Source organism: Saccoglossus kowalevskii, chromosome 5 (genome assembly GCF_978046115.1).
Source record: "Saccoglossus kowalevskii chromosome 5, keSacKowa6.1, whole genome shotgun sequence".
NCBI classification, from domain to species: Eukaryota; Metazoa; Hemichordata; class Enteropneusta; family Harrimaniidae; genus Saccoglossus; species Saccoglossus kowalevskii.
The window spans coordinates 36,991,227-37,015,723 of record NC_140645.1 but is presented as its reverse complement, the minus strand read 5'-3'; the positions used below and the strand labels follow the sequence as shown (position 1 = coordinate 37,015,723).

General features: G+C 34.7%; 1 protein-coding gene across 1 annotated transcript in view; it reads right to left on the bottom strand.

Annotated features, from left to right (window-relative positions):
• Window positions 1-24,497, bottom strand: part of LOC100377425 (uncharacterized) — a 154,881-nt gene that overhangs the window by 20,649 nt on the left and 109,735 nt on the right. Inside the window, exons 103-130 of the mRNA XM_085498985.1 lie at window positions 22,424-22,721; window positions 21,809-21,971; window positions 21,083-21,271; window positions 20,157-20,370; window positions 19,866-20,011; window positions 19,461-19,709; window positions 18,867-19,137; window positions 18,138-18,365; window positions 17,656-17,991; window positions 17,103-17,351; window positions 16,366-16,533; window positions 15,954-16,124; window positions 15,665-15,822; window positions 15,116-15,256; window positions 14,159-14,300; window positions 13,109-13,242; window positions 12,400-12,576; window positions 11,832-12,056; window positions 11,250-11,373; window positions 10,411-10,577; window positions 7,644-7,763; window positions 7,091-7,197; window positions 6,335-6,500; window positions 4,890-5,006; window positions 1,852-1,987; window positions 1,624-1,736; window positions 1,268-1,486; window positions 737-784 (exon numbers count right to left, since the gene is read on the bottom strand). Coding sequence (XP_085355111.1) covers window positions 737-784; window positions 1,268-1,486; window positions 1,624-1,736; window positions 1,852-1,987; window positions 4,890-5,006; window positions 6,335-6,500; window positions 7,091-7,197; window positions 7,644-7,763; window positions 10,411-10,577; window positions 11,250-11,373; window positions 11,832-12,056; window positions 12,400-12,576; window positions 13,109-13,242; window positions 14,159-14,300; window positions 15,116-15,256; window positions 15,665-15,822; window positions 15,954-16,124; window positions 16,366-16,533; window positions 17,103-17,351; window positions 17,656-17,991; window positions 18,138-18,365; window positions 18,867-19,137; window positions 19,461-19,709; window positions 19,866-20,011; window positions 20,157-20,370; window positions 21,083-21,271; window positions 21,809-21,971; window positions 22,424-22,721 — 4,976 coding nt within the window. The remainder of the gene's footprint in view (window positions 1-736; window positions 785-1,267; window positions 1,487-1,623; window positions 1,737-1,851; window positions 1,988-4,889; window positions 5,007-6,334; window positions 6,501-7,090; window positions 7,198-7,643; window positions 7,764-10,410; window positions 10,578-11,249; window positions 11,374-11,831; window positions 12,057-12,399; window positions 12,577-13,108; window positions 13,243-14,158; window positions 14,301-15,115; window positions 15,257-15,664; window positions 15,823-15,953; window positions 16,125-16,365; window positions 16,534-17,102; window positions 17,352-17,655; window positions 17,992-18,137; window positions 18,366-18,866; window positions 19,138-19,460; window positions 19,710-19,865; window positions 20,012-20,156; window positions 20,371-21,082; window positions 21,272-21,808; window positions 21,972-22,423; window positions 22,722-24,497) is intronic.

The following is a 24,497-nucleotide window of genomic DNA, read 5'->3' as shown; positions in this document are numbered from 1 at the left end:
ACAGCTGAAAACAAGTATAAAGCATTACCTTGCATATTACCTACATATGCAGAAAGCAAACAAGAAAAAGAAATAGCATATTGCATCAGTGAGCAAGTTAGTAAGGCAGCAACATACTGACTGGCATTTGTAAGAAAGACATTTTAAGCAGTATAGTGGTTAGTTATATTTACACAACTCTCTGACCTTTGACCCTCTGAGCATCAAAGTCAGTTTTCACAAAATAAACATGCATACTTTTTTCTTTATTTTTCAAAAAACTTGATCAAAAACAGTAAGACGAAATTATGTTGATTTGGTCCTAAATTAACATGACATGACAAGACATGACAGAAATAATAATAAAATTGTGAAAAATCTAAACCAACATTTTGGGCTGAACTATTATGGAATTGAAACTTTATTTGTCGTGAACTAAAACTAATATTTTTGCAGTACACAAAATAGGAATTAACAAAATAATGAACTAGACACACTGTATGTACTTTGAATTGACAGTATTACCAAAGTATGTGTAATGACTACTATAAAAAATGTTGTTTGTGTGTGACACAAATGTGTGACAACATCACTTCAGAGTAAAAGTAGATTCCTGGAAAACGTTTATTTTATTAGCTGCAGATATGTCAGCAATGGAGTTTTGATGATAGCAAGTTAATCCAAAATCATGCCATTGCCATGGTAACTATTGTCATGCAATACACAACTGAAAACATGCTTTTTGGTCAAAATATACCTGGTTGGGGGTTAAACAATTGGACCTTGTGTGAAAATAGCTTTTTGACTGAGCAGAAAGAAATATTTAAAGTTTGGTTAGTAATAACAAAAAACAAAACTGTCTGAAAATTGTACTAAATCCGGAAGTTTTTTCAAAATGACCATTTTGAAACAATTCATCAAAAACAGTTCAAGCATTTTTTTTATCTTACAGCAATATGTTCAGGCAACAATGATTCAGATTCAGAGCACAAATGCATATAAATAACAAAATTGTACTTTTTCATATTATTGTCAGTACAATAGCTCAAACTAATCAGCATTCGTCTGCAAAAATGGGATATATTAGAATTTATTTGCATAAAATAGCATATATCAGAAATAATCTGCATAAATTAGCATATATCAGAAATCATCTGCATAAATTAGCATATATCAGAAACATTTGCATAAATTAGTATATTAGAATTCATATTCATGAATGTTCCAACATTTGATAAGGCATTTGATATAAATTTTATTATTTCTAATATTTGCATAAATTACTCACCACTTGTTTGCTCGCATTGTTCAATTCTTTATGAACAGACTCGTCTGTGGTAAGTTCTTCTCGCATACGCTTTCTTGCCGCAAGTCTCGCCATCAATTCATCTTGTTGTTTTTGTTTCTGGGCATCAAATTTGTTTTGGATTCTCTCTGAATTCTTGTCATAATCTGCCATTATTTTGTCTCGTTCTTCTTGCGTTTTGTTGCTGTCTTCCATTAATCCCTGAAATCATGAGCAAAATATTTGGCAATTAGAAATAGTCGCTTTTAAAATTCTATGAACTACAAGTTCAATTTAAATTATCAAGAACACCAAAAACACTTGCATTGTAGTGTTGAATACAAAAATGCCATACTAACATTCAAGGCTGCCCAATAAGCTCTCTGTCTTTCTTCAGCCATGACTTCATCTGCTATTTTGAGTAGAGCTTGTTCTTCTCTTTCCCTGTCGGCATCTTCCTGAGTATTTGCAGCTAATAAATAGACATGAAAGCTTAATTAGAACAGGCTTTTATTATTAATCAAGGAGTGGAACACTTATCAATATTGTTTGAACTGATTTCCTACCATCAGTCTTGAAATACTTACTCTCTAGGTATTCTTTTCCTTCCTCAGTGCCTGGTTTAATATTCGATGGAAGGGATTTTTTATCTCGCTTTCTGTCTTTACGGGCTTTCATTCGGTCTTTCATATTCTTTCTCATATCTTTATTTTGTGCATTTTTCTGTAACCAAGACAACCATAAATGTCAAGTATACATTACATTTCTCTATTATTGGTTGATACACTTATAATAAATTGGAATAGAGTATGATGAATGAACATTGAACACAAGATTTGTTGAACAACCAGATTTTTCGAAATCTTAGTACAACTCTAAGGTGGCTATATTCTGGTATATTACCTATGCCATGTAATATCGCCATTTTGAAGACTTGCATGACTGTATTGACAGCCATTTTGAAGACTTGCATGACTGTATTGACAGCCATTTTGAAGACTTGCATGACTGTATTGACAGCCATTTTGAAGACTTGCATGACTGTATTGACAGCCATTTTGAAGACTTGCATGACTGTATTGACAGCCATTTGAAGACTTGCATGACTGTATTGACAGTCATTTGAAGACTTGCATGACTGTATTGACAGCCATTTTAAAGACTCGCATGACTATATTGACAGCCATTTGAAGACTTGGGTGACTGTATTTACAGCCATTTTGAAGACTTGCATGACTGTATTGACAGCCATTTTGAAGATTTGCATGACTGTATTGACAGCCATTTTGAAGACTTGCATGACTGTATTGACAGCCATTTTGAAGACTTGCATGACTGTATTGACAGTCATTTGAAGACTTGCATGACTGTATTGACAGCCATTTTAAAGACTCGCATGACTGTATTGACAGCCATTTTGAAGACTCGCATGACTGTATTGACAGCCATTTTAAAGACTCGCATGACTGTATTGACAGCCATTTTGAAGACTCGCATGACTGTATTGACAGCCATTTTGAAGACTCGCATGACTGTATTGACAGCCATTTTAAAGATTTGCATGACTGTATTGACAGCCATTTTGAAGACTTGCATGACTGTATTGACAGTCATTTGAAGACTTGCATGACTGTATTGACAGCCATTTTGAAGATTTGCATGACTGTATTGACAGCCATTTTGAAGACTTGCATGACTGTATTGACAGCCATTTTGAAGACTTGCATGACTGTATTGACAGTCATTTGAAGACTTGCATGACTGTATTGACAGCCATTTTAAAGACTCGCATGACTGTATTGACAGCCATTTTGAAGACTCGCATGACTGTATTGACAGCCATTTTGAAGACTTGCATGACTGTATTGACAGCCATTTTAAAGATTTGCATGACTGTATTGACAGCCATTTTGAAGACTTGCATGACTGTATTGACAGCCATTTTGAAGACTTGCATGACTGTATTGACAGCCATTTTGAAGACTTGCATGACTGTATTGACAGTCATTTGAAGACTTGCATGACTGTATTGACAGTCATTTGAAGACTTGCATGACTGTATTGACAGCCATTTTAAAGACTCGCATGACTGTATTGACAGTCATTTGAAGACTTGCATGACTGTATTGACAGCCATTTTAAAGACTCGCATGACTGTATTGACAGTCATTTGAAGACTTGCATGACTGTATTGACAGTCATTTGAAGACTTGCATGACTGTATTGACAGCCATTTTAAAGACTCGCATGACTATATTGACAGCCATTTGAAGACTTGGGTGACTGTATTTACAGCCATTTTGAAGACTTGCATGACTGTATTGACAGCCATTTTGAAGATTTGCATGACTGTATTGACAGCCATTTTGAAGACTTGCATGACTGTATTGACAGCCATTTTGAAGACTTGCATGACTGTATTGACAGCCATTTTGAAGACTTGCATGACTGTATTGACAGTCATTTGAAGACTTGCATGACTGTATTGACAGCCATTTTAAAGACTCGCATGACTGTATTGACAGCCATTTTGAAGACTTGCATGACTGTATTGACAGCCTTTTTAAAGACTCGCATGACTGTATTGACAGCCATTTTGAAGACTTGCATGACTGTATTGACAGTCATTTGAAGACTTACATGACTGTATTGACAGCCATTTTAAAGACTCGCATGACTGTATTTACAGCCATTTTGAAGACTTGCATGACTGTATTGACAGCCATTTTGAAGATTTGCATGACTGTATTGACAGCCATTTTGAAGACTTGCATGACTGTATTGACAGCCATTTTGAAGACTTGCATGACTGTATTGACAGTCATTTGAAGACTTGCATGACTGTATTGACAGCCATTTTAAAGACTCGCATGACTGTATTGACAGCCATTTTGAAGACTTGCATGACTGTATTGACAGCCATTTTAAAGACTCGCATGACTGTATTTACAGCCATTTTGAAGACTTGCATGACTGTATTGACAGCCATTTTGAAGATTTGCATGACTGTATTGACAGTCATTTGAAGACTTGCATGACTGTATTGACAGCCATTTTAAAGACTCGCATGACTGTATTGACAGCCATTTTGAAGACTTGCATGACTGTATTGACAGCCATTTTGAAGACTTGCATGACTGTATTGACAGCCATTTTAAAGATTTGCATGACTGTATTGACAGCCATTTTGAAGACTTGCATGACTGTATTGACAGTCATTTGAAGACTTGCATGACTGTATTGACAGCCATTTTAAAGACTCGCATGACTGTATTGACAGCCATTTTGAAGACTTGCATGAGTGATTACAACATGAGAATTACGCTTAAATCTTGCTCAAATATTAAACTAACATAAACAAAATATTCAAAATGACAGCAATATAAAATATAGTGAACCATGACTGTATCGACGGCCATTTTGAAGACTTGCATGACTGGATTGACAGCCATCTTGAAGACTTGCATTCTAATCATAGAAAACAGAGATTTCATAGAGCACTTAGACAAAATACATCACCATCACATGTGATTTGCATACTGAAATCTTGTTGCCTTCTTTCCTTTTATAGCCATAGTTAGATAAATAATAGATGTGATACGTAATCAGTGTCAACATAACCTACTTTATTCAAAGAATCCAATGCCTCATCTACTTTCTGTTTATTGGCCAAGTTAAGAGCTCTCATTCTTGCTTCCATCTCGGCATCCATTTCAGATTTTCTAGCTTCATTATTGGCAGCCTAGTGATGACAAGATGATGTATCATAATGTTAATAATTACAAGTGATTAAGACTAGCAAAATGTAATACAGTCAAATAAGTGAAACATTAATAGAGCTAGTGAGAAATAAATCGTTAGTTGAATAGAGCTAGTGAAAGGTTAACAGAGCTAGTGAGAAATAGATTAGAGCTAGTGAGAATTGAATAGAGCTAGTGAGAATTGAATAGAGCAAGTGAGAAACAAATAGAGCTAGTGAAAACGAATAGAGCAAGTGAGAAATGAATAGAGCTAGTGAAAGGTTAACAGAGCTAGTGAGAAATAGTGAGAAATAGTATAGAGCTAATGAAAATTGAATAGAGCTAGTGAGAAATGAATAGAGAAAATGAGAAACGAATATAGCTAGTGGAAATGAATAGAGCTAGTGAAAGGTTAACAGAGCTAGTGAGAAATAGTGAGAAATAGATTAGAGCTAGTGAGAATTGAATAGAGCTAGTGAGAATTGAATAGAGCAAGTGAGAAACAAATAGAGCTAGTGAAAACGAATAGAGCAAGTGAGAAATGATTAGAGCTAGTGAAAGGTTAACAGAGCTAGTGAGAAATAGTGAGAAATAGTATAGAGCTAATGAAAATTGAATAGAGCAAGTGAGAAATGAATAGAGAAAATGAGAACCGAATATAGCTAGTGGAAATGAATAGAGCTAGTGAAAGGTTAACAGAGCTAGTGAGAAATAGTGAGAAATAGAATAGAGCTAGTGAGAATTGAATAGAGCTAGTGAGAATTGAATAGAGCTAGTGAGAATTGAATAGAGCAAGTGAGAAACAAATAGAGCTAGTGACAATGAATAGAGCAAGTGAGAAATGAATAGAGCTAGTGAAACGTTATCAAAGCTAGTGAGAAATAGTATAGAGCTAATGAAAATTGAATAGAGCTAGTGAGAAATGAATAGAGAAAGTGAGAAACGAATATAGCTAGTGAAAACGAATAGAGCTACTGAAACGTTAACAGAGCTAGTGAGAAATAGTATAGAGCTAATGAAAATTGAATTGAGCTAGTGAGAAATAAATGTTAGTAGAGCTTGTGAGAAATTTAGAACTGGTAGAATTTCATAAAACAAAGTCAAAATGAAATGTTTCTTCATTTATAAAACATCTATATTTTCAAAATGATTTGAATTTGTGATCTTTATTTTAAAAACCCATAATTATAGACAACAATATGATGTAAAATATGTCCATGAACATTGCAACCTATCAGCCATGTTGTAAGTCGCATCTGTTGATTTGTTGATAGTAAAGTAGTTATTAGATTTTAATTTAAAACATCCAATAGGAATTGCTGTTACATACCTTCTCCATCTCTTCTGCATAAGCTTTCTGTAACTCAGCCAATAGTTTTTCTTGTTGTAATGCAAGTAATCTGAATTCTTTGTCCTGTTGTGCATCCGATGGATCAGTCATGTCAGGAACATCCTCATCTTTCAGTCCTTCCGACTTGGCTTCAGAAACTTGTTTTCTAGAATACAAATCATTATAATAATATTTTTAGTTGCATTATTTGGATTTTATTTTACACTATTTTTACCTTAATGTATTCACAGCAGATTACAGTTGTGTAATGAACTATTATTATTATTATTATTATTATTAAAAAGAAATAATGTAAACACTTGTATGTTTTCCACAAGGTTTTAATTACAACAATTTCACTAATGATTTAAGTCCACAAGGACATGTAAATTTAACTAAATTTAAACAGAATTTAACTGGAAATTTTTTGAATTTAAAACCCTGTGAATAAGATGAAATATCAAAATAGTAAAATTAAAAACCAGTGAAAATATCCTAAAATGACAAATACCTATAACATTAGTGGAGATAAGCAAGAAAACAAAAATAATTCATTGACCTAGCATTCATTGTATATCACGCCCATATACTGCCACTCTGAATATGTGAACTAACACTGGTGGCAATGGAAATTTTGTGAGGCTCAAAAAAAAGAGCAGAATTGTCCTTTTCCCCCCCTGTTTGCTGGTTATTTGATTATGAGTGATTAAACCATAATTGACATAAAACAAAAACATGTTACTAATGACATCTTACCTGTGTAAGTCCTTCTTCTGTCTATTACGTCTGTCTTTGAGTTGTTTTTGTAATTTCTCAAGTTGTGTCTGTTTCTCTTGCTCCTGTTTTTCAGATAATCTTTGCATCTATATGGAAATAAAAAAAATCAATAATAAAATTAAATATTTCACAAATATGTAATAAAAATATTAATATACTACGACAATAAACCATAATAAAATAAATAAAACATCAGTGTTCAGATTGAGTATTGAATTATGATTTCAAAAGCCTTAAAAATCTCATCATTTAAAAAATGCAGTGATAGTTTAATCATTATAATTAATATTCTGTTGTTAAAAACATTATGAATTGAATAACGTTTGTCAAATACATTTATATGACTTCAGTGTGTTTATACAGTTTATTCATACTCGGTGACCTGTACAGCATTGTGTTTTACAGCAGGCACAAGGTATTTGCATACACCTAACTCCCCCACCCAGTAGACAATTCTTATACTAATCAGCCCACGCAAATTGGTCAAGCATGTCCAAGACGTCTGAATATATACAGATCTAAATAGTTTCACCTGTTGGGCATACTCTAACAAGATACGTTCTCTTTCAGCATCAGAAGAAGCTGCCCTCAATTTTTTTCTTAATTCATCTTGTTTATCTTTCAGTCCCTGTTCCTTCTTTTTCTCAGCATCCTGAAGTGAAGAAGAATTTGCATACGAGATCAACTAAATGCTGAATTTATTTTCAGCAATGCACACATAAAAGCATACCTATTTTGATTGGCTATCTTACATGTACCTGTATAACTCATTCTGATTGGCTATCTTACCTATATAACTCATTCTGAATGGCTATCCTAGCTGTATAACTCATTCTGATTGGCTATCCTAGCTGTATAACTCATTCTGATTGGCTATCCTAGCTGTATAACACATTCTGAATGGCTATCCTAGCTGTATAACTCATTCTGATTGGCTATCCTAGCTGTATAACACATTCTGAATGGCTATCCTACCTGTACAACTCATTCTGATTGGCTATCATACCTGTAGAACTCATTCTGATTGGCTATCCTAGCTGTATAACACATTCTGAATGGCTATCCTACCTGTATAACTCATTCTGATTGGCTATCCTACATGTATAACTCATTCTGATTGGCTATCCTACCTGTACAACTAATTCTGATTGGCTATCAAACCTGTATAACTCATTCTGATTGGCTATCCTAGCTGTACAACTAATTCTGATTGGCTATCATACCTGTATAACTCATTCTGATTGGCTATCTTACCTGTATAATTCATTATGATTGGCTTTCCTACCTGTACAACTAATTCTGATAGGCTATCTTACCGATAAAATTCATTCTGATTGGCTATCCTATCTGACAGTATATAACTCATTCTGAATAGCTATCCTACCAGTATAACTCATTCTGATTGGCTATCCTACCTGTATAACTCATTCTGCTTGGCTATCCTACCTGTATAACTCATTCTGATTGGCTATCCTATCTGTACAACTCATTCTGATTGGCTATCCTACCTGTACAACTAATTCTGATTGGCTATCAAACCTGTATAACTCATTCTGATTGGCTATCCTAGCTGTACAACTAATTCTGATTGGCTATCATACCTGTATAACTCATTCTGATTGGCTATCTTACCTGTATAATTCATTATGATTGGCTTTCCTACCTGTACAACTAATTCTGATAGGCTATCTTACCGATAAAATTCATTCTGATTGGCTATCCTATCTGACAGTATATAACTCATTCTGAATAGCTATCCTACCAGTATAACTCATTCTGATTGGCTATCCTACCAGTATAACTCATTCTGATTGGCTATCCTACCTGTATAACTCATTCTGATTGGCTATCCTACCTGACAGTGTATAACTCATTCTGATTGGCTATCCTACCTGTATAGCTCATTCTGATTGGCTATCATACCTGTATGACTCATTCTGATTGGCTATCATACCTGTATGACTCATTCTGATTGGCTATCATACCTGTATGACTCATTCTGATTGGCTATCATACCTGTATAACTCATTCTGATTGGCTATCCTACCTGTATAACTCATTCTGATTGGCTATCCTACCTGTATAACTCATTCTGATTGGCTATCCTACCTGTATAACTCATTCTGATTGGCTATCGTACCTGTATAACTCATTCTGATTGGCTATCCTAGCTGTATAACTCATTCTGATTGGCTATCCTACCTGTACAACTCATTCTGATTGGCTATCCTACCTGTACAACTCATTCTGATTGGCTATCATACCTGTATAACTCATTCTGATTGGCTATCCTAGCTGTACAACTAATTCTGATTGGCTATCATACCTGTATAACTAATTCTGATAGGCTATCTTACCGATAAAATTCATTCTGATTGGCTATCCTATCTGACAGTATATAACTCATTCTGATTGGCTATCCTACCTATATAACTCATTCTGATTGGCTATCCTACCTGATAGTGTATAACTCATTCTGATTGGCTATCCTACCTGTATACCTCATTCTGATTGGCTATCATACCTGTATGACTCATTCTGATTGGCTATCATACCTGTATGACTCATTCTGATTGGCTATCCTACCTGTATACCTCATTCTGATTGGCTATCCTACCTGTATAACTCATTCTGATTGGCTATCGTACCTGTATAACTCATTCTGATTGGCTATCGTACCTGTATAACTCATTCTGATTGGCTATCCTACCTGTACAACTCATTCTGATTGGCTATCCTACCTGTATGACTCATTCTGATTGGCTATCATACCTGTATGACTCATTCTGATTGGCTATCATACCTGTATGACTCATTCTGATTGGCTATCATACGTGTATGACTCATTCTGATTGGCTATCCTACCTGTATAACTCATTCTGATTGGCTATCCTACCTGTATAACTCATTCTGATTGGCTATCGTACCTGTATAACTCATTCTGATTGGCTATCATACCTGTATGACTCATTCTGATTGGCTATCCTACCTGTATAACTCATTCTGATTGGCTATCCTACCTGTATAACTCATTCTGATTGGCTATCGTACCTGTATAACTCATTCTGATTGGCTATCTTACCTGTATAACTCATTCTGATTGGCTATCCTACCTGTACAACTCATTCTGATTGGCTATCCTACCTGTACAACTCATTCTGATTGGCTATCATACCTGTATAACTCATTCTGATTGGCTATCATACCTGTATAACTCATTCTGATTGGTTATCCTAGCTGTACAACTAATTCTGATTGGCTATCATACCTGTATAACTCATTCTGATCGGCTACCATACCTGTATAACTGCATTGACTGCTTTGATCTCATCTCGTTTCATACTGCTTTCCAGATTGACTATCTCAATTGTATGTTTTTCAGCTAATGTCTTTGAAAGTCTGTTTCTTTCATCATCTGTCATCATTGAATGTGGACCTTGCTGAACAGTCAGTTTACTTTTACCGTCTAGAAAGAGATTCAAAGTAAAGAAATCAGTAAATTAAATTCTTTATATGATTATTGGTAGTGTTGGATCAGTTAAAAATGTCATCCTAAACAACATATTTCCTTCAAAACTAATTTTTCCCATTTTTATTTTATTTTAATTATTGTGTGATTTATTTTTCTAGTTGTTTCCCCTAATTTCAATTTTTGTTAATTCAATTGGCTGATCGTGAAAGCCCAAAGATCTGAACAAGCTTAATAGATAATCTTGTTCTACTCTCACAAATTTCAATAACCAATTAGAGACTGCTTTATATACAGCCATGGTTGGATGCTTAGGCACATAAAAATAATCACTGTATACAAGGCCTTCTCTTATTGGTTGACAAATCAAGCTATTTGAAATTTCACAAATGAGATCTTCTATAAAGGTTGTTCAGATCTTTGGGCGTTCACAGCCAAATTTTGTTTAAAAAATATGACGAAAATAAACAATTAAAAGAAGAAAAGCCCAAAATGATTTGAATTTAATCATATTTTACATCAACATACACTCAGTCACAACGATGATTTAAAACAATTATTATAAATGATTATATAAATAATTATACTTGATGAGATAAATGGTAAATCAACTATCTCAATCTGAGTTCAAAATCCAGACTAGTAATAATAACAGAGCATTTTTTTTACCTTTAGCTGTACCATCATTTCCACTCTGTAATGGCTGTACAGTTGTCTTATCATCACCTTTACGCATATTAATATTATAGGCATCACCTCTCACAATGTTTCCACCAACAGAAGTTCCTCCACCCTGTAAAATAAAATCATTAATATTTACCCAGTAAATAGGTAAAATTTAGAACACAGAAATAAATTTCAGTAAATGTTAATATTAACTACCGGTACCACATTTACATGAATTATTCAATGGGTTTTACTTTTGCTATTTTAATAACATACAAAAGCTGCTATATCCATGGCAACATGGAAAATTACAATAGTACTGATTATTTCACTGGCAAATCTGTGAATATGAAGTCAGTGTTCATGTTTAAAAATATTAAATTATTGAAATTGTTTTACGGTGATTCTGAAAATTCATGCAGTACACAGAAAGAAAATATATTATCTACTATCCAAATGTTGACTAACATTAAAATATTTGCTACTAACTAGCAAACTTTAAAACATACATTTCGAGCACTGAAAATTAACTGGTTTACTGTATTAAACTTAATTAATAGCTACAAATTATTCATAAATAATTACCTGTCTGTTAATATTAACAAGACCATCTCCACTTCTACCTGCACCACCTTGACCTTCTAGGGTCAAATTGAAATGAACACCTTTCTCAAGCATAGCAATCAGCTGTTTTAATAGTGGAATGATTTCTTTATTTGATGAAGACGATGGGATATTATCTTCTCCATACACTCCTGTTATAGTCGCATCATAGTCACCAGCCAACATTGCACCATTCGTCAACACAATCTGTCAGGAAACAAACAAAATGGCTGCCATGATATGCATATTTTATAAACAAACACTACTTGCAAATGCCATCAAAAATTTTGAAAAATTTACTCAATTATCTCAGTTTCATGAGTCTTCTTATTAGCAGGAATTAGACAATCAAACTTTTTTCTAAAAGTAAATAAACAAGCAAATAAACAAATACTCAAACAAACAAATGCATAAACAAACACACACACACACAAACAAACAAACAAACAAACAAACAAACAAACAAACAATAAATAAATAAATAAATAAAGTATACACAGAACAGAAATTGTCCCACAATGAGATAATGTTTTGACATGTGATATGTTACCTTAGCTTCCAGTCCCAGTAGTTCACTTCTTTCTCTAGCATACTCCAAAGAGGAATGCTCTTCATCTAGTTGTTCTGTTCTAGTTAACAACTGATCCTGTAATTCACTCTGTAATCTAGCTTTAGTTTGTTTATATCTTTGTAACACTGTATCCTCTGCATCAGGATTCATGGCATCCTGTCAAGTAAATACCAAATTGTAGTGAGGTTGTGATTAAAGTGTGTGAATGCGTACAGAGATAGTGATGATTTACTGTAAAACATGTCTTTTTCGCGAGCATGTCTTTTTACGAATTTAGCAAGAGAACTAATTCGCTAATTTAAGATGTCGCTAATGACTTCATTATAAATTCAAAATGGCGGCCAAACAACGTCTTTTTCTCCACACACACACTTTGTAAACAACACAGAAAACGTAATAATCTGGACTGCTTCCGTATTACATTTGACAGTTTTTCTTTGTTTTTATGGAAGTGATAACTGCACAATTGTTTTGGCATGAGACAGACCAGTATTGTGAAAACAGGAAATCAACAAAGACAAGAGAGATTCACTAAATCAACATTTTGCTATTTCGTCATTTTACCACAATTCACTAAAATAGTATGTCACAAAATAGAACACAAACTATATTGAACACAAACAAGTTGATGGCATTTCACATTGTTGCTGTGTTCAAGAGAAAGCAGATGCAAGACATCACAGCTTACCTCCAATTCTGCGAGTCTCTCATGGAATTTAGTTTCTTCAGTCTGTAGTTTAGTGAAGAATTTTTTAATAGTGGCAACAAACTTTGTATGTGCAGTATGGTGGCGCTCTTCACCTTCCCTCTCATACTGGTCACCTAGCAACAAAAACAAGAATTTTTCATTAAAATCACTCTCTTTGAATAAGTAATAATACTTTTTATTCCTTTATAATAAACGCTGAACTAAGCAATAATACATTTTAAAAAAGAAGAATGATTTAACAAATTACTTGTCTATAATTACATGTATGCCAAGGAGAAACATACAGGATGTAATGTAATTTCTTACATTATTTCGAGTCAAATAAAATATTCTATTCTATTCTACAGGACCATGGAATTTCAGACAAAGAGTGTTTTTTTTTTCTGTACATTAGATAACCCACAGGTGGATAAACCATTAAGGTAGCAACAGGGATAAAAAGCATTAAAAATTGAACTGTGATTTAGAATGTCTGAATTACAGAACAATTTCTAACAAATAGTGGCCAGCATTATGGGACACTCCATTATATATGGGTAGGGCACTAATTGTACCTTAGGCAAGTATAGCAATCACATCAGGTCAGGTGGTAAAATGGTGGCCAGTATTATGGAGCACTCCACTATAAATAGGTAGGGCAGCTATCTTACCTTGGGTGAGTATAGCAATCACATCAGGTCAGGTGGTAAAATGGTGGCCAGTATTATGGAGCACTCCACTATAAATAGGTAGGGCAGCTATCTTACCTTGGGTGAGTATAGCAATCACATCAGGTCAGGTGGTAAAATGGTGGCCAGTATTATGGAGCACTCCACTATAAATAGGTAGGGCAGCTATCTTACCTTGGGTGAGTATAGCAATCACATCAGGTCAGGTGGTAAAATGGTGGCCAGTATTATGGAGCACTCCACTATAAATAGGTAGGGTAGCTATCTTACCTTGGGTGAGCATAGCAATCACATCAGGTGCTAAAATGGTGGCCAGTATCATGGGACATTCCACTATAAATAGGGAGGACAGCTATCTTACCTTGGGTGAGTATGGCAATCACATCAGGTGGTAAAATGGATGCAAGTTCTTCTTCTGCATCAGCACGGCGTTTCACTTCACGTTTGGCAGATTCAGAAATACTCTGCGAATCAGTAACAATAGATTCTAGAACTGAGTCCATCTGTTGAAAAAAAAACAATAATATGAAAACAATAATTAAATAGTCATGTTTTCTGAAAACATCAATTGTTTACCCACATCATGCGAGTAATTGATGACCACAGAGCATATTCATATTTCAATACCACAAATATTAAGCGTCATGATTTTTTCCCTGGAAAAGTTGGTGCAAAAATTTGTCATGTATTTTTCCATATTTTATTTTGATAATTTCAGACCAAATATACATAATTTCGAACATACTACAAGTTTTAATCAATGTTTTAGAAAACTCATGCAAAATAACAAGGGTTTAAACTTGATGAATGATGACAAATGGCACTCAAAGAGTAAAAACAATCCCATCATACTACTGGGTTTGTCAATTATTTTAAATTTAGTTTTCCTGAAAATGTACAAAAGTACACCACTATTATGCTGGATTCTGGGTAAATTCGCCCATCCAGAAAATCATGCAGATGCTTTTATTGGCTGCATGTCTGAGATGCACTTTAAAGACCAATCAGAATCTTTGTTACAAAACACATATAAAATGACAGCAGTCACCACATTATGTGTGATAGATGTGAGTATGCAGTGTATGATAACATCATCCTTGAAAATATCTTTGTAAGATTATTATCAGATTTATTTAAAAAAATATTTAATTACTTTAAGTAATTAAGCAAACAATCTCATAACCTCTGACCTATCAGGAGAGACAACAGTGACACTCAATGTCCAGAACTGTTGCCTGGCACAAAAAAAAAAATTATTAAAAAAAAACTAAGCAAACAAATATTACCATGGTAACATGAAAAGTTTGAGGTGACTGACCTTTTCTGTTGTCACATCCTGTATCTCATGCAATAGTTGGTAAACTAATAACGATTCTTTAATGGTCAAATCAGCTTCATTTTGACGTTGACGACGCCAGAAACCACGACGTGCAACAAGCTCATCTTCAAGAAGTGCAACCTAAAGTGAAGAACAAGTACATTGCATTAAACAGGGTAATTTCACTGTACTTCAAATATACTTTGGCAGAAAATAGCAACAAGATCTGAATTTAGGAGCTAAGATTTGAATATACATGAGTAGACATGATGTTGATGTTCTTAAGTTCCATTTTCGCATCATAAAATCCACCATTTTTAAAGTCATCGTTTATTTGTAAAAAAAGTGACACAAGTTTAGATTACAGTTAAAGGGTCAATTAATAGATAAGAATAAAATATTCTTTTTTTTTTTGTATTGTAGGATCTTTATTAACTGATACATGGCCATCGGCCCAAAACAGTAAATACAAAATATTTAAATTATTTACAATATTTCAGCTGTTTCCCTTCTAAGTTTCATAGCATTGAATAGTACAGGTAAACTTACAGCTCCGAGAGGTGGTTTCCTTTTCCTATGTCCACCTGATGATAGTGTCACAGGTATTACAGTGTTTGTCTCTGGGTTTGTTCTGACACCGTTGATGGGACTCAGTTCACCACTGACTGGATCAACAGCTTGCTTACCAATCATTATAGGTATCAGACCTGTACAGATATTTTGTGAATTTTAATGAAAAAATATAAAAATTTAATGAAAATTTGTTTTGATGAATATTCCACTATATATTATAGGGGTTAGCAGATCCAAAATTGAGGGACAGTTTATTCAAACGTACCTTGCCCATCAGGATCTTCCATGGTTCCACCAAGTGGTTTGATCTCACTTGTATTATTGTCTCTTTCAGCGCCTAGGATTGGTACTTGCTGACCTGAACCACCGGGGTCAACCATAGTAGTACCCACTAGGATTGGCAATAATTGACCAGTAGCTGAGAATTCATACATACCTAGGGAGGACAAATACAGATCGATAAATAGACCACATGCTTACAACAATAACAGGCAATAATAAAATTTTTCAATAATCTGTATGAAAAAAAAAAATGTTTCATGTGTTTCACTGTAACCTGTCTAAGATTGGTTCATTTTACGAAGAATTATTACTTATAATTATTGTTTTCAAATTTCTGAAATGTTTGTATTCCAACTCCTAAGATGTACTCGGACAATAGAGGGCGCTGTACTTACCAGCACAGCCACCAGTAGCCGTCAGTATGGAAGACCTCTCTTCTCGTCGCGTTAAATCATGACTAGTTCTCAACAAAGCTCCTTTGCATTTATTCCTAGATTTCATTAATTCTGCCATCGCTGTCTCCAGTAAACTCTGTTCATGTCGAGTATTACCCGATTCAGGTCCTACATTAAAAAAAATTCCATCATATTTTAATAATTTGTTATTAAACACAGTGGTGCATATAGCAAGTTAAATAGCCATTTGTGAAACAGGATACAAGAGAAATTGTGATAAATACTGGATAAACAAATGACAAAATACTGCAAAGTATGACAGGAAGTTTAAAACCACCATCACCACAATCACCATGACTACTACCACAGAGTGAATGTTAACAACATAACATGCTATTTAAACATATTTTTGAATTTTCTTTTTGAATTTTTGAAGGTAGTAGACATTTATAACTGTTAGTCAACATGAGAGAAAAAGTTAAGCAGGTTTTGTGAGTCAAACAAAACCACATAATTGTGTTGTAGTATCAAATATTCTAGGGTCATATAAAAGACACAGATTCATAGCATTTTTCACTTGGGTGCTAGGGAGCCACAGTGGCTTTCACTGGGGTCCTAGGGAGTCGCATCAACTTTAACAATTTGTTCCCATGAATGTGTGAATAATTCCTAGCAGCAAAAAAATTAGCGTTTTATTGTTGTTTATTGTTGACAAGAAAAATGACCAAAATACTTACCCATAGCTGCTTCCAAGTAGTCCCTGATAGCCTCGGTTGTTCTGACTTCACAAGCAAGTACGCTAGCATCCAGTAACCCTTGGTAACCACCATGTGATGGGACAGCGTCATTATCTACGATACATCCACCGTGAACCACAACTGATTTACCACTTAGAGGTTCTACGTATTTATCACCAGGAATAATTGGTACCGTTGCATGGTTGCCTTGGTTACCACTCATTGTTCCACCAACAGGAATCACATCACCTAGAAAGTGAGTAGCAATGATAAGTTAGATAACCTACATTTGCAGTTTTCAAAAACAGCATAAATACTTTGTCCACCCTTCTTAGCAACATTCATTCAAATTTAACTTTCAGTCACCAATATTATTATTTGAATAATTGTGTAAAATTATCACAGCACAGCAATAAAAATAGTACAATTTGGTTCCTCCATATAATGTTCACACACACACACACAGACTATGGTCATATGATAAAATCTGAAGTAATTTATTCAAAATTATAGTTTGTTTATCAGTGAATAATTTAATCCTATATAATCTCACCTGTTTCTGGGTCAAAGGTTACAGCTAATATTGGTACTGGCTGCTCAGTACCTGGATCCATCATTATAGAGCCTGTTTCTATGGCGATTGGAAGACCAGTCACAGGATCCGTATGGGTACCACCAACTGGATATGTGAGTCCAGTCTGTGGATGAATGGTTACTGCAATGATGGGTACGTGTAAACCACTCACAGGGTCTGATATGGCACCGCCAAGTTTTAGATCACTACGTTTCTCCAAAGGAGACAATCCGGTTTCTATCGGCATGCCAGATTCTGGATCACTCGGATATGGAATGAAAGGAATCAGTGGTTCATCAGATCTCACAGCTTCCCCTGAAAGAGGAAATAGCAAAACCACATTGTATTAAAAAGTCAATGACTTTAAATTTATAAATTTACTATTAAAGAACATGAAATTAAAATAAATGAACAAAGTGCTAAAAACACAATTTAATTTAATTTAATTTAAAAACTCTTACCTGTAGCAGAATCAGCAGTAAACACAAGTCTGGATGTCAATGGATCATATGAAACACTGCCCTCTATAGGCAAAACATGTCCAGTTTGCGGGTGCACAAAGTAATGTGGAGGTACATGTGTTGTAGTTCCATCTGGTAGAATCATTTTAGCGTTTGTGTTTGGTATAATTAGACCACTCACTCTGTCTTGTTGTATCAAATCAGTATTCAGTAGAGTACCATCAGGACCTAGAAATATTGCATTTAGTAAATAAACCAAAACTACACAAAAGCTGCCATAGATGGTATTCCAAATGAAAAAAATAAATTTACTTGTGTTAGAGAGAGATTATCAAGAATACAATCAAATGCTGCGAGAAAATAAAAACAAAACAAAAAACTGCTGCATTATTTGTTATTTTCTGACTTAGCAGATGTACATAGAGCAAAAATGTACAAGCGTACATATGTACTAACAATATTTGCATTTGAGATTTGAGACTGAAAAAAAAAGAAGACGTTTTTGCTTTTTGTCTCAAGAAAAATTGAAACATAATGCAGTGACACAATTTTATTTAATTTTTTTGTATTTGGATTATGCACTTTATTTAGCAGCACACATAAACCAAAAATTGCATTTATTTTAAACCGAATCTATAAAATACGACTTATCTTGTCCAAAGACACAATAATTTACAATTCATTTATATAATATGTTAAATCAGCTATGGTATATCATTGTATACTAACCAAACAGAGTGTCAACTGTCATTGCTTCGTTATTTGGTCCAACCAAGACAGCACCAGTGGCTTGTCCTAACACTCCCCATGTACCTAGTCTTTGTGCTTCTGCCTGTACTTCAGCTGACATACGCTGAACTAAAGCACCAACTCGTCGTACTACATGACGTGGTACAGTGTCATCGTATTCATCATCTCGTTTGATTTCACCCCTCATAACCTTTCCATTGTATTCATCTAGTACACGTTTAGATTCCCGAAGAGCAGCCACATATGCAACCTATTAATACAGATAATAAGTCAAGTTAAAAAAGCAAGTATGATTTAAATAATTAGTTTTTGAAAAAGAATTGGAATTACTGAAAATGTGCACAAAAACTATTAAGTGTTTCTGCAAAATTTGAATTTTGGATAATTTTTTTTCTCAAAAGAGTAAAAATACACTTCTGTAAATTATTGCTAGTTTAATTTTACTATGATGACTTTAGGATAAACATAGTGTTTCAACTTTATCATGGTTTTTTCCCCATACAAGTTGTCATGGCTACCTGTCCAGTGTTTGTATATCAATCACAAAATAGATTGGCAGTAAAAGACCGTTACCTGGTGTTCCTCCCTGTAATGTTCGTCTTCTAACATCAACTGTCTCTGTCGTCTCAGAACGGCTTCAAATTGTCGCCCCAGTTCCTTGCGTCTTTCAAGTTCAATATCCAAAGCATTACGTTTCCTTTCGTATGCCGCTAAGTCATCCTTGGTTGCTAACGATGACCGTCCTTTGAGATTCATTTTAGCAACCCACAATCCTTTGAGAGACTCTGCCTGGCCGTTTATCTTCTGATACAAGGCCTTTGCCTGAAAACAGAAATAAAGCAAAGAAATGTGTAAACGAGAAAAAATAGAAAAGTCTGAATGGTATAATTATCTTTGAATTCAACTGTTAGATTTCACAAAATGGCAATAGTTTCTTATCTAACCAAAGAAACATCAATAAATCTATGTTTAACTTACTTCTTCTTTCTGCCTTCCCAGTTCAGCAGTAACATGCCTGGCCTGTCGTGCGAGGTGATCGTATAATTCTTGTGAACTGAATGCTTCTAAGTCTAACTGCCGATCATAGTCCATGAATTCATCTTTCTTAACATCATCAATAGGATCTGAAATTAATACAAAGACGTGAAAATATTAGAACTGTGTCAGTTTGCGACTGCAACAAGCAAAACGCCACCCAGACATTGAATATAAAAAAGTCCACAAGGTCCTCAAAGAATGTGAACACCAATTACAGAAGTTGTCTCTTACCATGAGCCCCATTAGCCAGAGCCAGAACACCAAAAGTATTGGTATCGCCATTCTCAATGGCTTGTCGATGTTCCATATTTCTATGATATTTCTTGACATGATGTACGGCAGATCCCTTAGATGATAAATCATCAAAATTCTGCCTTTGAGTAACTATTCTGTATTTGGGTCGGATGTACATTGATTTGTCCCAACCATATTTACGGAACAAAAGCTGAAAATAAAAAAAGAAAAAAATGGTAATAATGGAAGCATGTAAACACCAACATATTATTCATAAAACAACCCCATAGTGACGACAATGCTTGATATTGCATTGGCGGCTCCTAACAAATAATTTTTTTTTTAACAAATTATTTATTGGTCTGATCTGAATTTCACAGGTAAGATATTTTCTCGATGTTACCTCATGAGGGTGCCAAAACAGAGTACATAAACTTTGCTGGTTCCCTCCTCAATTGTCATGGTGTACCAAGCCACAAGAGGCCAGTAACTAGCACCAGTTCTGGTATTCTGATTGGTCTGTCACTTTCTCGTTGCTTGTTCTATTTCCCTTGGTTAACTGATGTTAACGCTGACGCTCGTGGTCCCAGAACAGGGGTTTTCTTTTAATCTCAAAAGTTGGGCAAATATAAAACTGTTTGTTTTGTTATAAATTTGCACAGAAACAGCGAGAAATGCCAGAAACAGCTCAAATATGTAAGTCTAAGCAGGCAGAATGTATGGGCGTGGCGTAATGAAGACTTGTTTACAGAAAACAAATATTAGAATGTTTTCAAATTACGTCACTCAGTCACCTGACTTTGAGCCAGAATCCTGCCCCAGTGGAACAATATGGCAAGGCACGCAAGGGATGCTGGGAACCAGCAAATACATAAACTCGATGTCACCTCATGAGGGTGCTACAACAGAGTACATAAACTTACCAGTGCTATAACTAATACAATCATGATAAGTATGGCTCCTGCAAACATACTAGCAATGAGTATCCAGTCTGGTGTCAACAGGATATCTTGTTCTATCGCAATACCGTTCTGAATAATGTATCTTGGTGTTGTTGGGAAGAAGGGACCATCTTCTGAACACTGAGCATTTGCAGCCATTACTCGTACATACTAACAAAACAAAAAAAAGTCAGTTTTAATAATTTATTGTGTTTTCATGGAAAACATTTCGTCATCGCAATTTGACAAATTTTTGTAAATTACTGAGACATCATATAGACACTAGTTCAATGTACCAACTGTTATGATCATTCCAGATGAAATGTGTTACTTGCAACACAGTGATGATTTTGTAAAACTAGTTTTTGTCACAATTGCATGCATTTTCACTTTATCACATCTAAACATTAACATTCTTATCATTACTGTGTTTCAAAACAAAGTACCACAAAATGAGGAGTCAAGAATATTGGTTCAGACTAAGTGTCGGTTCAGACTAAGTGTCGGTTCAGACTAAGTGTCGGTTCAGACTAAGTGTCGGTTCAGACTAAGTGTCGGTTCAGACTAAGTGTCAGTTCAGACTAAGTGTCAGTTCAGACTAAGTGTCGGTTCAGACTAAGTGCCGTTGACTAAGTTCAATATGATACGCTCTAACACTGCAAGTGATGATGGTTAGAAGTCTTGTGTTACCGTTAGCAACAAACTCACCATCTTCCTGTCCTTATTTGTGTTCATATAGAATACATATACACCTGGTTCTTCAAATTTGTACACAAATAGCGTAGTCTGTGTACCAATCAGAGACTGAGTCTCCTGTAATTCACGGAATCCACCATAGTCAAATGCTTCATTGGTGTTATACAAATTCTCCCTGCGAACAAAGTGAGTAAATTTACATTGCTATGTGAGACCAGCAATGGTACATGTGTTCTGATTGGTTATCATTTATAGTAGTAATGTTTATTGACCAATGAATTGAAAGCTTGTAATCTCATATATAGAATTCTTATACATGCACTTACATTAATGACAGAAGTGTGTCAATAATCAATATAAGTTGTATTTAATTCAAGTATACAATAAATGGAATTTCTATTTTATGTGCACTTCTTTATGAATACTGTGTTTCTAATAAGATAAATTATGAATACAGCTTTGAAATATATGGACTGAGCAAGTTTGTGAACTTCTCCAAGAAAGAAACATAAATTTTATTAAAATTATAATATACAGAGTTACTGCAAAACTTGGTGAACAAACTGAGCAAGTTGTTAGCAAATGAGGCTGTGTGAGAGCACAGCTGGTTACCATGGAAATACTTACCTATCATATACTGGATAGTAGTCATTGCTAACACTAAAGAGGACAACTTCACCAAACTTGAGACATACAGTGGGGTTGTCCACTCCAACGTAGTTAGAACCTGGTAGTACCGAGGCACCAAATAGTCGTCTACTGGCAAATGTATCGTTTGGATTATAAAATCTACTCATGGAGAATACATTTTCTGCTGAGCGTCTTGCTCGCACTTTTGTCGTATTGTGGTCTCCTTTCAAATTGTCTTCAAACAGTAGCAATGTCTGATCCATGTCAGGTTTATACACACCCAAGAATCCCTTAGCTGAAATGTAATAATGTGAAGAGGTTGTAACAATCCCTAGGCTTAAATGTAACAATGTGAAGAAATTGTAACAATCCCTAGGCTAAAATGTAATAATGTGAAGAAGTTGTAACAATCCCTAGGCTGAAATGTAACAATGTGAAGAAGTTATAACAATCCCTAGGCTGAAATGTAACAATATGAAGAAGTTGTAACAATCCCTAGGCTGAAATGTAACAATGTGAAGAAGTTGTAACAATCCCTAGGCTGAAATGTAACAATATGAAGAAGTTGTAACAACTCCTTGACTGAAATGTAATAATGTGAAGAAGTTGTAACAATCCCTAGGCTGAAATGTAACAATGTGAAGAAGTTGTAACAATCCCTAGGCTGAAATGCAACAATGTGAAGAAGTTGTAACAATCCCTAGGCTGAAATGCAACAATGTGAAGAAGTTGTAACAATGCCTTGACTGAAATGTAATAATGTGAAGAAATTGTAACAATCCCTAGGCTTAAATGTAACAATGTGAAGAAATTGTAACACTCCCTAGGCTGAAATGTAACAATGTGAAGAAGTTGTAACAATCCCTTGACTGAAATGTAATAATGTGAAGAAGTTGTAACAATCCCTAGGCTGAAATGTAACAATGTGAAGAAGTTGTAACAATCCCTAGGCTGAAATGCAACAATGTGAAGAAGTTGTAACAATCCCTAGGCTGAAATGCAACAATGTGAAGAAGTTGTAACAATGCCTTGACTGAAATGTAATAATGTGAAGAAATTGTAACAATCCCTAGGCTTAAATGTAACAATGTGAAGAAATTGTAACACTCCCTAGGCTGAAATGTAACAATGTGAAGAAGTTGTAACAATCCCTAGACTGAAATGTAATAATGTGAAGAAGTTGTAACAATCCCTAGGCTGAAATGTAACAATGTGAAGAAGTTGTAACAATCCCTAGGCTGAAATGTAACAATATGAAGAAGTTGTAACAACTCCTTGACTGAAATGTAACAATGTGAAGAAGTTGTAACAATCCCTAGGCTGAAATGTAACAATGTGAAGAAGTTGTAACAATCCCTAGGCTGAAATGCAACAATGTGAAGAAGTTGTAACAATGCCTAGGCTGAAATGTAACAATATGAAGAAGTTGTAACAATCCCTAGACGGAAATGTAATAATCTGAAGAAGTTGTAACAATCCCTAGGCTGAAATGTAACAATATGAAGAAGTTGTAACAACTCCTTGACTGAAATGTAATAATGTGAAGAAGTTGTAACAATCCCTAGGCTGAAATGTAACAATGTGAAGACGTTGTAACAATCCCTAGGCTGAAATGCAACAATGTGAAGAAGTTGTTAACAATGCCTAGGCTGAAATGTAACAATATGAAGAAGTTGTAACAATCCCTAGACTGAAATGTAATAATCTGAAGAAGTTGTAACAATCCCTAGGCTGAAATGTAACAATGTGAAGAAGTTGTAACAATCCCTAGACTGAAATGTAATAATGTGAAGAAGTTGTAACAATCCCTAGGCTGAAATGTAACAATGTGAAGAAGTTGTAACAATCCCTAGGCTGAAATGTAACAATATGAAGAAGTTGTAACAACTCCTTGACTGAAATGTAATAATGTGAAGAAGTTGTAACAATCCCTAGACTGAAATGTAATAATGTGAAGAAGTTGTAACAATCCCTAGGCTGAAATGTAACAATGTGAAGAAGTTGTAACAATCCCTAGGCTGAAATGTAACAATATGAAGAAGTTGTAACAACTCCTTGACTGAAATGTAAT